This window comes from Simochromis diagramma, unplaced genomic scaffold (assembly GCF_900408965.1).
Source record: "Simochromis diagramma unplaced genomic scaffold, fSimDia1.1 OVJJ01000421.1, whole genome shotgun sequence".
NCBI lineage: Eukaryota > Metazoa > Chordata > Actinopteri > Cichliformes > Cichlidae > Simochromis > Simochromis diagramma.
Window position 1 is genome coordinate 4,600,591 of NW_024387250.1, and position 15,995 is coordinate 4,616,585.

Here is a 15,995-nt window from a genome sequence, read left to right on the forward strand (position 1 = left end):
GCAATTTATTGGAGCTCAGTCTCACCATAAAACCAGCCTGTGAATGAAAGTGCGAGTCTGACAAGTTTGAACACAACTTTTTAATTTAGGTATTTGCATTATTTTTAATTTCTGCACTGAATAAAATACTGAGCATACAGAAAGTGTAAAAAGTAGTTTGAATTACATTCACTGGACACTTCATTAGGTACACCTCTCTAGCACATTGAGCTTTGTTTGCCGTCAGAACTGCTTTAATTCTTCATGGCATAAATTCCACAAGGTGCTGGAAAATTTCCTCAGAGATTTTGGTGTTTATTGAAAGCATCACACCATTACTGCAGATTTGTTGCACATCCATTACGTGAATCTCTTCCTAGAGAGGCTCTGTTTGATTGGTTTGGAGACCATTTGATTGCAAAGGGATGGACACAGTCAACAGAAAAACTCAGGTACTGCATTTAAACAATGCTCAATTGGTTCTAAGGGGCTCAAAGTGCATAAAGAAAATATCCTCCACACCAACTACCACCTCCCTGATCTGTGGGTAGAAGGCAAGATAGATCAATGCCTTCGTGTGGTTTACACTAAATTCTGACTTGACCATCTGAATGCTGCAGCATAATTGAGACTCATCAGACCAGGCAGACATTTTTTTTCAATATGAAGCTTAAACATAAGTTCAGTAAGGAAGATCTGTATTCACTCATTTCCCTACTCTCCTGGTTGTTCAGGCTGGAAGTCTATTCTTTATATCATTTCTACATGCCCACGCTGTCAAACTCAATACTGACGTCATTACTCATTAGTTGAATCTTCCTTCTGCAATAAAATCAGCCTCTAAACTTCTATTATCCCATGTTGATGAGCCTGTGCAAATTGTAGCCTTAGTTTCCTGTTCTTAGCTGACGAGAGTGACACCTAGTGTGGTCTTCTGCTGCTTCACGGTTCGACATGTTTGTGTTCCAAGATGCTCTTCTGTAACTTCAGTTACTGTTGTCTCACTTTCAACTCAAAGGAGTCCGGCATATAATAGGTAAAAAATGAAAATGATGTGTGTTAATTAGGAACAAACACACTTCATTACCACAACTGTGTTGGAGAAGCTGTGGAGATGTAAATGTGAATCATTCCCATGTGTTCTGGTTCTGTCCCAAGATCGCAAAATTTTGGGAAGATGTTCATTTAGGTATGGGTAAAATTCTGGGTTATGCTGTCTTGTACATTATTATATCTTGGTGTCATTACGGGAAATGTGTTGAACAAAGGATAGAGACATATTGAAAATTATGCTTGCAGCCTGTAAATTGGCAATCACAAGAAAATGGTACAAGATAGACCCACCATCGCAGGATGAATGGATCAAAATTATAGACAAAATACAAATTATGGAACAATTGACTTACAGAATAAGGACTCAGGAAGATCAACACCATCGAAAGTGGGAGAAATGGACTGATTACATAAACTCGACAGGATAAAGACCATCACATTGGACAACTGGACCCTCATACACACAATAATAACATGGCTGAACCACCACTCACAACCACTAGCACTTTATATAGCCTTATCCACATATTTCACTTATCTTAACTGCACTACTGTATAAATCTGTATAAACAAACATTCTGTACAATACGATAAATTTTAATTCTACAACTGTTTATAACTTGCATAGTTCATATTTCTGTATAGTTTTCATATTTATAGCCAGTACATAGCTTGTACACCACTACAGCCTCTACATACTTATAGTTATAGCATATTCATAACATACCTTCATACCGTGTACATTATAATATACCCATAATAAACCCATATTTTGTACCCTCATACCTATCTGGTTGTTAAGTGATGACGTGACGAATCCTACTTCCGGGCCTAAAGTAGTCTGCGTTTAATATGGCTTTTGTGTTGTTAACATGTTTAATGTTTTGTATTTTCTTCTATTTAATCTCAAAAAGCTCCTAAAACAGTCAGTGATCACTGTTGACCTCCCTCGGCTTTTATTACCGCTAATCATTTATTTAAGCTCAGTTTTTAAAACCTTAGGATGTAACTACAGCCCAGCCCATACAGCAGTATATGAATGACTAACCTGTATTGTGGATGGTTTATCTCAGTTGTTCTCTTGGCTGAAGTTCCTTTTACAGCATCCTGCCATGCGATTACATTTGTTCCTGACCACCGAGAACACTCACGTTAACTTTTATCGAGTGGAAAAAAGTTAGCTTGTTTATATTATACTAACATAGCTATGTCACTAGCGGTCACGTAGCACATCATTATATACCAGCTAGCCAAACTTCAGTAACCCTACAAACGTCACTGCTGTTTAGTTTTCTGTCTTCATTTTTGTTGGAAGTGATAACAGAGCTGTACGTTTTGTTTCCAAAACCCCACAGTCAGGACATGCTATATTGTACTTAGATAGAAGCTAGCGAGCTAACTTCCTGCTAACTTCTAACTCCGTTAAATGTCATAAATTCAGTTTTCATGGATGCCTGGATGTTAAACTCAATTGTTACACCTGCTAGAGCAGAACGCTGATCATTTTATTAAAGATGAAAGACTTTAGACAGTTTTTCAACTCTCAGTAATGCCATAGTGATCGTTTGATATATGGACCTGCAGCGGAGTTTAGGCCCAGACACGGCTAGTGACTCAGACTTAACGACCGGATAACAGACCCATTTCTGTAATATATTTATATATGTATATTATTGCTAATATATATTTTGTAATATATCTATATCATGGCTAAAGCAATTCTGGATGGATGCAAACTGCATTTCGTTGCCTGTACTTGTGACATGTGCACTGACAATAAAGTTGAATTCTATTCTATTCTATTCTACATTGATAATGAGAACTGATCAAATTGTAGAAACATGTTGACCCAACACGTTTCACCTGTTTTATTTATTTATTTATTTTTATTTATTTATTTTTCTTCCTTTTTTATTTTTTAATTGAATTGAATTTTATTTTATTTTTATGTTCTGTTTTGTTGTTACCCTCTATCTCCCCTGTATAATGTTTAAAAAAAAACAATAAAAAGAAAGTATCAAAAAAAAGAAAGAAATGATGTGTGTTTTTCCAAGTAGCCACCTTTTGAGAGTTTTGCACAGACTTGATGTTTTCTCGACCACCTTCATGATGTCATCAACAGGATGCAGTCTTGAATGACTTCACACATACAATGAGCACTTATTTTTCCTGCACACTCATCCCAATCCACCATCAGCTGGGATAAGGTTAGGTGATTGTGGAGGCCAGCAAAACCCATCTCCCCACCATCCCCTCCTCCTCAATGCTCCATGATGAAAACCACATATGCAGATACCATCAGTTCACCATCCCTTGTGTTTCTTGCTTAAAGAAGTCCTCTTTTTCTTATTGGTCTCTTATTAGACTGCTTGCTTTTTGAACTCTAGGAAGCACTAACGGGGGTTTCAATCTGAGGTGCCATTACCTGCCAATATAAAACTATAATTAACATCCTTGGTACCACAGAGGTAACTATTTTTTTAAATTGATTTTGCACTGTTTTGTTTATCAGAGGGCCCGGTGGCGCCAGTGTCCGGCAGCCTCGCCTCTGTCAGTGCGCCCCAGGGCAGCTGTGGCTACAACGTAGCTTGCCATTGCCAGTGTGTGAATGTGTGTGTGAATGGGTGAATGACTGAATGTAGTGTAAAGCGCTTTGGGGTCCTTAGGGACTGAGTAAAGCGCTATACAAATGCAGGCCATTTACCATTTACCATTTATCTGCTGTTCTTGTCATAACATAGATTAAAATGTGTTTGCACTACCTTGCCATAATACAGTTTACGTATTATGTTTATGTTTAGTGCTGAAATGCTATCTGAAATTCTGACTGATTAGAATGAATAAGTTACTTACAAAATATTAACCTGCTTTCATCTAGTTGGACAGAATTTGCAGATCTCTGCAAAACTCTTAAGACTAAAAACAATTTTTTGCACAATGATTCACTTGCGGTGCCGAACGAGGCGGAGGTTAAACTGCGCAGATGTCATTTCTTAAACCCAACAACTCACAATTGTTTACACTTGTTGCTAATAATGTGACGATACAAATATAAGCCAGTTCAAAGTGCTCAGTCTGGAAGGGTGTGTTGAAATTTGAAACCAGCAGTGAATGGAAACAATCCGAGAGGCAGACGAGGAAGACAAGGAAGAGGAAGAAGTTTCAGAATAGTAATATATGATTATATTTGAGCAAGTGCTGTGGATAATGCTTTTGCTATATGTAACAAAGCCCATATGAAAGCAAACTGAAGAAATGTAGAGAATGAGACATGTTTTTTTTTTTATTAAAATGTTCCCTTTCATATATTTCTTACATAAAATAATGGCTACTTTTAAAATTATAATATGAGACATATACCCTATATACTGTCAAGAGTGGGAAAACAGTGGTTTCTTCTTAGCTCACTTTTTTGTGCTTTACCTTATTTCACTTACTTGAAGAGAAGAGAAGAGAAGAGAAGAGAAGAGAAGAGAAGAGGAGAGGAGAGGAGAGAAGAGAAGAGAAGAGGCGACATTGCAGTCTTCCACATATTATTCAGACATATAATGGATTAATGTCATATAAATATACATAGTACCATACTCCATTTATCTTCATTGAAGTGCACATATGCACACACACAAATATAGTAAGAAGGAGGCAGACAAATGACCAGACTAAATAGTTTACTCCTCTCAGACTGCTGAGATTCGGAGCAGACATGCTTATTCACACAGAGAGAGGGAAGGAGATACAAGTAGACCATTTTAGCAGGATAAGCTATGGCAGACCACACATACTGTGGACTGTACATGCATGCAGACATAGTGGGAGAGCCCAAGCAACAGAAACAGTTCATTAACACTCCCTGTTTGAACAGGTGTCTGCCTGACTAACATGTTTATGTGTGTGTGTGTGTAGAGACTGAGGTGGGGGAGCTGTCACTCATCACCAAGTGCTAAGCCTGCTACTCTAAAACGCATGGATCCGAATGCTGTTTCCTAACTAAAGGATTTTGGTGTTTATCTAGCATTTGTTTCATATCGGTACAAAAGAGCAATAATGGGACCAAGTCAAGCAATTTTACATCAAAAGACTGCTGATCATTAAAAGTCTGCAAATGTAAGTAAAACATCCGTTCACAGCTTCTTCCGGGTGCAGACATGCACCCTCGTCACAGTCTGCAGATTTACAGAACACCGGAGTGAGACGAGGCAACTTTGTAACCTGATTGATCAACAACAAAGTTGAAGATGTTAGCTGATTTGATATAGTTCTGATTAAATTCAGCTGATTCTATGTTGTGATGTCAAACTGACACTTTTACAAAAATCTCTTGATAGATATTAAAAGAGCAGTCACAAGTCTGAGTTTCCCATTTGTATTTGTAATGTACATGAATTACTCACAGGAATTACGTACTTATGTAGTATAGAATTTTCATATATGATTTAATCCAAAAGCAAATTAATTAATGGAACAAATATGGAATTTCATACATTATGATTTATGAGTAACTAATCATATTAATTTATTTTTTTGTTGTTGTCTATGGTTCATGAAAAAAATAAGAACTGAACTTTATTGTAATTGTTAATATTTTTACTTTCATGACAAAGTTATTAAAACTAGTCCATCAGGATTACAACACTTGAAAATGACAGAATAAACATTCACTGCTTCAGAATGTTTTTTCTAGCTTGTTGCATGAATTGCAGACTTGACACTGAAGATATGAATGTGAATATGATGAATAACTCATGAGTCATGATGACTGATGTACCTTTGTTGCATACCTGTCTTGAAGCACAGCATGCATGACATACGGTTATTTATTGAGTTTTTTTCCCCCAACTTTTACGCCGATGTCTTCTGTGAACTTGAGGTAATTAAAGTTTACAGTAAAATGTTGCTTTTTGAAAATATCAATCAAAATCTGATGTTTGTGTCTGCGTCCATCAGATTTTTAAAAACGGACCATTACTTCGACACAGACTTCTGCATAATCAATATGTTCCATCTCCGAAGTCTTCACCATTCACCCTTTTATTTATATTTTTTTTCTTCCAAATTCCAAACCTTGACTCTTCCAGCAGTTTGAATTCAGCCAGCGTGTTCACAAGTTCAAGTTGCGCTTTCAGTTTTGAGGGGGTCAAAGTTGAAATGTGCACCTGTGCTCAAGACAAAACAACTGTACCTGCCCTGGATGAAAAGTAAATACCTGCAAACACACACAAACTTACCATGTGTTTCTGACAGCACAGATGTGGCTGCAGGCTTCGCCTCCCTTTTGATCCACCCCGTTCTATGCTTTCTGTTCTAAAGGGAAACAAACGCTTTGGATCTTTTATACAGAGTAAAACGGCAATTGTTACTTTTTTGACTGGTGAATTTGCAAGAGCGTTTTAAGTCTGGGGTGTCAAATATATCGCCCAAAGGCCAGAAATGGCTCCACCGAAGATCTGGCCCAACAGATGGCTCCGCAAAGTATGTAAACTTCAGAGGAGCATGGCACCAAGCATTGTGTTACAAGTTGTTAAGAATACATTCATGAGAGCTTTCCAGTTACTTATGAGTTCTTACTGATAAGAACATTAGCTATGGGCTTCCATACCACAATAAAAGAAGGTGAATGGAGCCCTACCACCATGTTCTCTCTCAGTTTTTTTTGTTAATAAATGCCTCATTTATTGGTTTTATGTAAGGACTTCACTGCTCCAACCCACTTAACATAAAAGTGGGCTGTGTGTGGTCCATGAATATGAGCTTCACACCTTTGTATTGAGTTATTCTCTTGCAAAGCGTGCACACACACACACGGGGAAAAAAATAAAACATTTAAAGAAAGTTGGGCTCCCCACCTTTTAATAACAGTGAATAGAGCCCGACTGCTGGGTCTTTATTCCACAAGTGCAATTCAGTGCCAGAAACAATCAGACATCAATCAATAAGAATGACAGCTTGCATTAAAGTGTATTCAGTGTGGGTACAGTTGTATAACTAGCCTCTTGAGACTCTTTTGGATACAGCATAATGTACACAACCTTTTCCGTTGAGCACAAACAATGAAGCTCTGTTGTTTACAAGACTGTTAGTGCCAGCTAATGCACATAAAGGTCTTCTTCTTGTTTTTTTAAAGCTGTCCTCTGCCAAACAGGTAGACCGTGACTAATCACAGAATTGGGGAAAACAATAATATATGTTCTGGAAATAAAATAAGATTTGAGTTATCAAAATGACCAAAAAACTATTTAAATACACAATTCTGACACCTGGGAGCATCTAAAAGTTTGTATTTTTTTGCCCAATTAAATCATAAGCAACAGTGTTAACTCTGATATATGAAAAAAACAAACAAAGTAGATTCACTATTTTTAATTACTTTGCCTGCAAAAAAGGGGGCTACCTCAATCTGTAGAAACTAAGATGTTCTTTCCTAATCTGTGGAGTTTTCAAAATCTCAAGTTAATTTATAGGGGAAAACATACTCTCTCTCAACTTGAGTTGCAGCTTTGGCCAAGTTTGATTTATTGTCTCAAGGTTTCTGGACAGTGACACTTTTCAGGAAATAAATGTAGATGTTCTCGCTTTAAGTTGATTGCTTAAGATGCTGAATTAAGAACTGAACGCTCTGTCTGTTATGAGGGATCTGGATGACGAGTCAGTTATTTGCAAACTCAAACTCTGGATGGGAAAAATAAAAATCCAGTTCTAGGACAGCAAAGCTACAGAACTACTAGAGGCAACAAAGTAACACTACTGCCCCCTGCTGACTATTCTTCCAGCTTAAAACTCCTTACAGCCTCAGCTTCAAGAATCAGAGGATGCTAGTTTGAAAACTTCTCCAGATCAGCTAGTTCGCTTTTACATCACGGTGTTGTCCTGTGACTTAAACAATATCTATTCTTGAGTGGTAAAGAAATATATCTACTCAAACTGCCTTTGAGGATGTCTTTCTTATCTGCTATGTCTGAATGGGATTGGGACAACTGAAGTGGATTTTAGTGAGATACTATGTGCACATTAATATCTCCTTGTAGAAAGAGCTCAGAGTAGATTACACCACAGAGGCATCTACATCTCAGCTTCCATTTGTTGTGTTCTCCTCTTGTTGTGCTGGTGCTTGGTGAGTCCATACTTGAAGAACTCATAGACTGACCAGCTGATGGCTGTTGAGGGCATCTGGTAGATGACTCTCGCTTGGACTCCCTTGAAGAAGCCCCGCAGGCCGCCCAGCCTGTATACTGTCCGGAAGGCATGGGCCAGGCCTGAGATGTGTCTGTGGGCTCCTTTGCCGGAAGACATGGAGCCAAGGGCTAGAGACTCCTGGGTGTTGAGCAGGGTCTTGCAGACATCCAGAGGCGTGGTGGCTGCAGCTGCGATCGCTCCGGCCAAAGCCCCGGACAACATGTGCGATGAGGGATTGTACTGTCTGTGAGGGTTTAACAGCTCCTGAAGGTACTCGTAGGTCATGAAGTGGAGCGCCTGGAAGGGCACGTTCATGGTGAGCTGGGTGGTGTAGCTGCGGTAGAATGCAGTAGGGCCCTCTTTCTGCCACACTGCACGTACACAGTCCAACACGCCGCGATAGGGCGAGTTATACATCTGCATTCGCTGCTTCACAACTTTGGGAAACATGGTGTCCAAAGATGGTAGCGCAAAGGTGGAAAGACAAGGAAAAAGAAACGAAAAATTAGGAAACCATCACCTGCAGTAAAGCTATCCTTAAGAGAATAAACATACAACATATACAAAGACATAGTATGTAATTCCTCAGACAGCTGCAAGCCATCTAACAGCTGCAAATGAGCTCAGACCAGTGTCCTTCTACTGACATGTTTGGGCAGGTGGTCTACAGACAGCTGTGAAAGTGACTATGTGAAGCTACAGGGCTGCGGCCAACATGTGAAGATAGTTGGCCCAGGTGTGGCACCTGTAGGTTTCCTTATTGAAACCCAAAACTGCTGTTTTGAAATAGAAAATATATATATATATATATACATCTTGACTCTTAAAATGCTGCCCTTACCTTCAGCTGGGTTCATGACTGCGTCGTGAAGCAGTGTGGCCACACACCCAGCTGTTCCTGAAACAAACACACTTCGGAAGTCACTGCACATTCAGATAACTACGGCAAAATAGGAAACTAGAAGAGAATTTTCACTTGCAACAGAACCCATCTGACCTCGGCACAGCTTATGCTTTTTTAAAATTCCAGCTCAAAACAGCAACTCACAGCAGAATTTCTGGAAATTTAATAAACTGCTGGTGTAAAAGAACATTTCTGACCATGGTTTGTAAAGCAAAATGTAAGCAAAGAGAGACACCTAGTGGGTAAGCCAGCTTATTTCTCATTCGAGGGATTTAAATCAGAAGCCTAAGCTTAATAAAAGATGACTAACGGAAATAAAAAGAGTAGATGAGATGGGAGAAAGAGGACTTACCCAGCCTCCCATTAAACTGAAACAGAAGAAAGAGAGTGTAGGAAGAACAAGGTAATGGCTGACAGTTTTTTTTTTAGTTTTTTTTTTAGTTGAGATGGCTTAGCTTTACCCGATCCACTATTTAACTTTCCTTGAAGCCACTGAGTGGCCGACAGCTGTCCCTGGCTTTTCTTTACAGTGTACAACTGTAGCTATGAAAAGCGTTTATCCGATTTGATGTCCTGCCAGGGGTTTTTTTGGACTGGTCAGGCAGCACACAGATTAGGCTGAGTCAGCAGCTTCACAGACGAGGGCATTTGGCAACACTCTTTGAGTCGGGAAAGTCCTAAATATCAACCGGTTACAGTGATCTCATGGCTAAGATTGCTATACACGATCTATTAATTTATAACATAAACTGTGTATGGATGTTTTATGGTACCATTAGCCAAATGACTGTTAGCCCCTGGATGAATCACATCACTTAGAGTCTTTTTGAGTTTTTCATAGCTGGCAAAATACAGGGCATGGGCAGGACCCGCCCCAATAGCTGTTGCATTCAAGCCTCTCAATGGCCGCCAGATTCCCTCTGTGGCTACAATCCGGCGAAGAGCATCCATCACATTCCTGTAGCGGGCCGCAGGGTCGGGCTGAAGACTCTGCATTCGTGTCTGCGAAAGAAATGGCATTCTGATGTCAAATAGAAACGTGAGCAGAGTGTGCCACTATCCTGTCCACTATTAACTTAGAATTAAGCGATATGTTTGCCACGTTTGACCTGATTCTGATCTAAAAATAGGATAGAATGCATAATTGAACTTGTTCCATATGTCTGCCTAAGAAGACAATGAAGACAGCTCTGAATAGAATGCATTGTGAATGACGGGTTAAATGAGGGAAATGAGGTATTTGACATTGTGTGGGGTGTATCTTGGTGTACATGCATAAATGAATACAAGGAAGTATGCAGTTACAAGCTCCAGGGTCACAAAGGGACATAAGCTGACTTCCTCTAAGCTTCTTTTCCCACTGACCCTGAAACACACCTTTCTCTTTTCCTCCTTGCACACGCTCACACGTACACACACTCACACACAGGTGGATGATCGATTATATAGACACATTAAAAGACAAGAGCACACAATTAATGTTTAAATCACCTGGTATGTGATATTTATAGAAGGCTGCATGAGTGGACTAGATGATTGTGTCTGTCTCCAAGGCACCAACAGCAACATAATCTCCTAAATACCAAACTTCCAGCTGAATGGGCAAACTTAAACCCCACTGTGTCCATGCACAGCTCTGCAGAGCAATGCTATGAGCATACTGCACACAAAGTCAGTGCACACACTTGTAGTATTGGCAGGGTATTGCAAAGAGGCTGAAATATCCTCAGTCACTCATTGTCATGACACATACACATGTGTGGAGTCCTCACCAGCTGTAGGTTTGCTTTGTTTATCTATAGCCTGTGGTTATATAACTACAAAGCAATGACCTTTGTAATGCTATGCTGTAACAAGTCCATCCATTCTTTGAGGAAAAAAAACAACAAAGGGTTGTTTTGGGTTTCATTTTTCATTGACTAGAGAGTCAAATACTCTAAAGTGTAGACTCTGACAGACTTGCAAATAAAGCACACTTCTTCAGAGCCGCAGCAAATTACTGGGATTTACGATACAAGAATGACTAAATGCCAGCCTATTCAGAACTTTATTTACAGTACTTAAGAGAAAGGCTTATGTGCGCGAGGGAAAGATTTTTTTGGTATAGCTACTCTGCAAAAATACAATTCTAATGCTAAATGCATACTAAACACTACTTTTAAAAAAGTTTGATGTTTTTACTTCTACTATGTAAACAAATTCATGCTTCTACTAAAGGTGTCCAGGATTTAGTGTGCAGGTACTCCCTGACTGCACTTTGCTGCATTTCAATTAGCCAGATCTCATGTGTGACTTGGTTTCTGGGAAAGCAGCTGCTCCACTGTGGGGGGGAGAAGGGGCAAATTGTCTTCTATCTTGTAATAGTCAAAGCCGGAAGGGCGTAAGTTGCAAGAGAGAACAACTTGTTTTTGTAAACACAGAGTACACATTTCCTCCATTGTTGTTTTTGGAATGGCTGACTCATTCTCTTTAACTTAACACCTCTTTAATTAAGCAAGTGGTTCCCCGTTTGCTCGCACAAACGTGCAGTTACGTAACATTACATCCGCTGAAACTCTTGACAGCAGACTGATTTGATAATTACGTTATTAGTTACACAAAGCTACTCCTTTTTGACTTGAATGGCGGCTAAACAACTTATTACGTTATTCGCACTCAGGTTGACGCTGTAACAGCATGCTAACAAATAAGCTAATACGGCTGTTAAACGCTAACTGAGCCGACTGACCTTGTCCTCATAGCAGCCAGCTCTGCGGCGTGTTTGGGTTAGCGAGCAAGCTAATGGGCTATGCTAATATGCGTGATGGCTACATGAATGGTAACCCCAGACCACACCAGGGACTACGGAGACGAATCATTCAACAATCACAGAAAGTTGTGGTTTTGCTGGTTAGCCAGTGAGCCGTGCTACCTTAACACAGTCGATGGGGAACATGAGGCAGTGCTCCATTATCCCGGCCACAGCTCCAGCCAACATGTGGGTGCTAGTGGAAGCTCCCTGTGGCAAACCCTCATAGTCCGGTTCAGAGTCCTCTGATTGTGCATCTTGTGCACTGCGGATCAAATCAACAGTCTGTATTTCAGTTTCCCCTCCGATCCGGGGTGTCAGGCTTCCCACGATACTTTCTGAAACTCCCCAGAATCTGCCCCCAAGCCATCGAACTTCTGCCCCGGCAGAGGCTCCTGCAACCCCGGGATCATTCCCTGTGGTCTCCGCTGTCATCCGACGCCTCCTCACAAATCCATCTGTTTCCATGAGAAACGAGGGGATGTGTTAAGTCTTCTGGCTCGCGTGCACGGCTGGTCGTGGACCTTAAACTTTTACATTCCCTTGGGGAGCTTTCACGGTTACTTCCCTGCTACACCATTCCCTCCCCTCCTCTACCCCTGACAGCAGCGGGAGCCAGGAAAGGGAGGCAGTGACGGCAAATGCACAGCGAGCCCCACCACAGGCCGCGATGAGGAAACAATCTCTGATTGGTTACGATAGCCAAGTACTCCTCACACCATTGGATGATATCCATGCCCCTCATGATTGGATTTTGATGAGCGTTTCAAATCCGGTCATGTGGCGTTTGACTTGAGGTGTTGCTACATGGTAGCTCATCTGTGCAAGCCATCAAAAGACCCGAAGATCACTGTAGGTCAGCCTCAAAATGTTTTAGTGGCTGTGAGCAAACCGAGACACGCGTGATTACACGATAAATGGGCCAGGGTCACTATTTCACAGTTTTTATTGTCACTTTTGTTGCTGTCCTAGTGTGATTTGTGGTGTTGTCTAAAATCCAAACTGCAATCTGTGTTCCTTCTCTTAAAAAAAATACTGGAAAACCTTTTGATAGAACACAAGAACATTTAGATCGGTGTTATTTGCTAAATTGAAGAGACTGTGTATGTAATAACAGTCGACATAAAGAACTAAATAACAAGAATTGTGTTAAAAGTGCTTAAAAAATGTCCATGTGAGGCTCAGCCCACTAACACACACCAATCATTGATAAGGTTCAGAAGTAATTGATCTTCTCATTACAATGCAGTGTTCTGTTTGAAAACTTTGAGTTCTAGTATCAAAGTGACATGTCACTTAGGTCACTTTGACATTTAACACCTACCCGAATTGTTGGAGACTAGACACATCCCTATGGAAATGATAGTCCTCGGTGGCTGTGGCCATCATGAGAAGCAAGAGCCACAACTCTCCCTGCAAAAACTGCTTGAGGACCACCTCAGAGGGGCTGACCCAGCCTCTAAACACCAGTGTCTGTTGGATGCTTTTGAATAAACCCAAACCACAGAGGCCACATGCTGCAACCTACAGGATTCCATTCAATCCCATAGTTGACCTACACAATAATCACTATAATAATAATAATAATATTAATCACTAATTTTGACAGCACTAATATATATGCAAATACCCTTATTCTGTAACACATTTCCATGTGCAAAAAAAGATTGTAGTGATATTTATGCTTCTTTTGTAGGCTGGATTATATCAAGCATGGGATGTTTACCAACTATGAAACCATTTTTTGCAAATCTATGCTAATTTTTAATCTTTTTAAGCAATTGTTATAATGTCATATGAAACATAAGGCTGTTAATTATTAAGAACATATTGTTTATTATATGATTCAGGACACCTACACCAGGAGATGCCGGACTAGAGCAGCGCAGATACTGAAGGACCCGTCCCATCCTGGCAACAAACTGTTCCAACTTCTGCAATCTGGTAGAAGGTTCCGCATCTTCCGGGCAAGGACAGAGAGACTCAAGAGGAGCTTCTATCCCCAAGCCATCCGTGCCCTAAACACACACACCCGCCCTCTCACATCATCTATAATTGACTGAGTCAGGACTCTTCCAGACACTAAACCAAGGCACAATGTACATTTCAATTCCTTTAATTTTAAATATGTTTATATTGTCTATCCTGTAAAATAGTCAGATGTCTATTCATATTAATGTACAGAATTCACCTGCTTGCTGCTACTACTGCACATTCACCCAGTGTATATACTACATATATATATATATATATATTGTTTTCTTCCTCTACACCCCCCCCCCCCCCCCCCCAATTTTTTTTTTTTGCACATGTCGAGGAGCGTGTCAGGCTACATTTCACTGTGTGTTATACTTGTATAACTATGCATGTGACAAATAATAAAGAACCTTGAACCTTGAACCTTGATCGTATTATGTAGAGCACATATCACTTGATTATGTATATTTTTTGATATCAAAATGTTATGTGTGAAGTTGTCAACTTTGTCTACAGGACTGTATGACTTCAGTGATGCAACAGAAAATAGACACATTACATTACCACAATTAATTATTTAAAATACATATTTATCCCATTCTACAGACATTGCTGCGAGCATAGAGATAAATGATGTTACAGATTTGTGGTGTGGAGTTATGTGCAGCATGTAGGCTGTAGTGTCCATAACAGTAAATGATGTGCAAACATCATAATTTTATGTCAGATTTTAAAATAGACAATATTTAAGTACAAATAAATTGATATTCAGTAAACTTTCACTTATATATATACTTGCTTTCCATTAAATATTAATGTGGAAATGATCATCTTTTCCATTATTCCAAGATAATATCCAAATTGAGGCTGTGTTACTTAACATTTATTTGTATATCGAAATGAAGACATTTGCCAAAAGTTTACAGTTTACAGGGTTTAACTGCAACATTTAGTAGTTGCAGATTAGTAATCTGTAGTGTCCGTAACACTATTGAATGGTTCACAATTTCTTCATCCCATTTCACAAGATGATAAAGTTGCAAAAACAATTCAAATATTAGCATATAACAGACTTTTTTTTTTTGATAAATGTCAGCTTTTGAGCGTTTGACTGTGGGCAACCTGAGGGAGAACAGCAATTGTTGCATTTTTGCAAGAAAATTATCGATATTTATTTGATTTCATTCATTTAATGTTGTTTGTTTTGTGTTTTTGACATTGTGATTTTCTTATTAGTTTTGTTTCCCTTTAATTCTGGACCATTACGTATATAATAACAATTGATTGATCGATCGATCAGTTTTTATGTCCAAAACTAAAATAAGTAAGTTTGATTCTTCTAGCACATTCAAAATTGACTAAAGTGAAAACAGGGCTTTCCTTCTTTGAAAAATTACAAATTGTAAATTATTGACAGGGTAATAAAAAGAATGTTTGTTATTGTCATGTGACAAAGTTGATTCTGCTTTTCTTGTTCATTAACAGTGAACTTCATCATAAACATTAAAAGCATCTTTAATTTGATACATCAAGTAAAAGAACGTCATATACTCACTCTCCACCTTCATGGACTGCTTTGAGACAGTAGTTTATGATTAAATTATTGTAAATGCTGAGAGCTCTAACATCTTCACTAGTGAACCACTCTGCCTGGAGGCACATGAATCACTTTTTTTTTTTCCATAAAATGGGCTAATTGTGTTTTGGTGCGGAGCTGTTATAGCATAATTGAATTTTCTCCTTTATTGCCTGGGAGAGCCTCTAAGGGCATCAGTGTTAAATTTCTGCCGACAAAGGGGAATGAAGTGTTAATTTCTGCTTACAAGAAGAAAATCTCTTGCCTTGATCTTCTGATCTAGTTAAGGTTGATTGGATGATTTACCGCAGACGTTCCTTAAAGGAAAACCAAGCAGACAGCATATCTGGATCATTTCTCTTCCATGAAACTAATGCTACTGTAATACACCAGGGGAGAGGCATGTTAGGTCTAGCGGGAAACTCTAGATCACCATAACACATCATTTCATTTCCCCTACCAAGAGAGTGCACAATCTATATAAACCTCAGGAATTATTTTACACTGTCTAAGCAAAATATAGTCAAAAATCAAAATTATATGGACAA

At 39.3% G+C, this 15,995-nt stretch overlaps 1 protein-coding gene across 1 annotated transcript; it reads right to left on the minus strand.

The window, feature by feature from the left end:
• Nucleotides 1-6,846: 6,846 nt before the first annotated feature.
• slc25a28 (solute carrier family 25 member 28) lies at nucleotides 6,847-12,537 on the minus strand. Its single transcript, XM_040001478.1, has 4 exons — nucleotides 12,018-12,537; nucleotides 9,880-10,108; nucleotides 9,044-9,100; nucleotides 6,847-8,639 (listed from the first exon to the last, which is right to left on the minus strand). Exons 1-4 carry the CDS (start codon nucleotides 12,360-12,362, stop codon nucleotides 8,089-8,091), a joined length of 1,182 nt encoding a protein of 393 aa, XP_039857412.1. The 5' UTR covers nucleotides 12,363-12,537; the 3' UTR covers nucleotides 6,847-8,088.
• Between the last annotated feature and the right edge of the window lie 3,458 nt (nucleotides 12,538-15,995).

Coding starts and splice junctions, on each gene's coding strand:
- slc25a28 (XM_040001478.1), bottom strand. CDS start 12,362: ATGGAAACAGATGGATTTGTGAGGAGGCGTCGGATGACAGCGGAGACC. Junction 10,109..12,017: donor TCCCCATCGACTGTGTTAAG/GTAGCACGGCTC, acceptor TTTCTTTCGCAG/ACACGAATGCAGAGTCTTCA. Junction 9,101..9,879: donor TAACAGTCATTTGGCTAATG/GTACCATAAAAC, acceptor TGTTTGTTTCAG/GAACAGCTGGGTGTGTGGCC.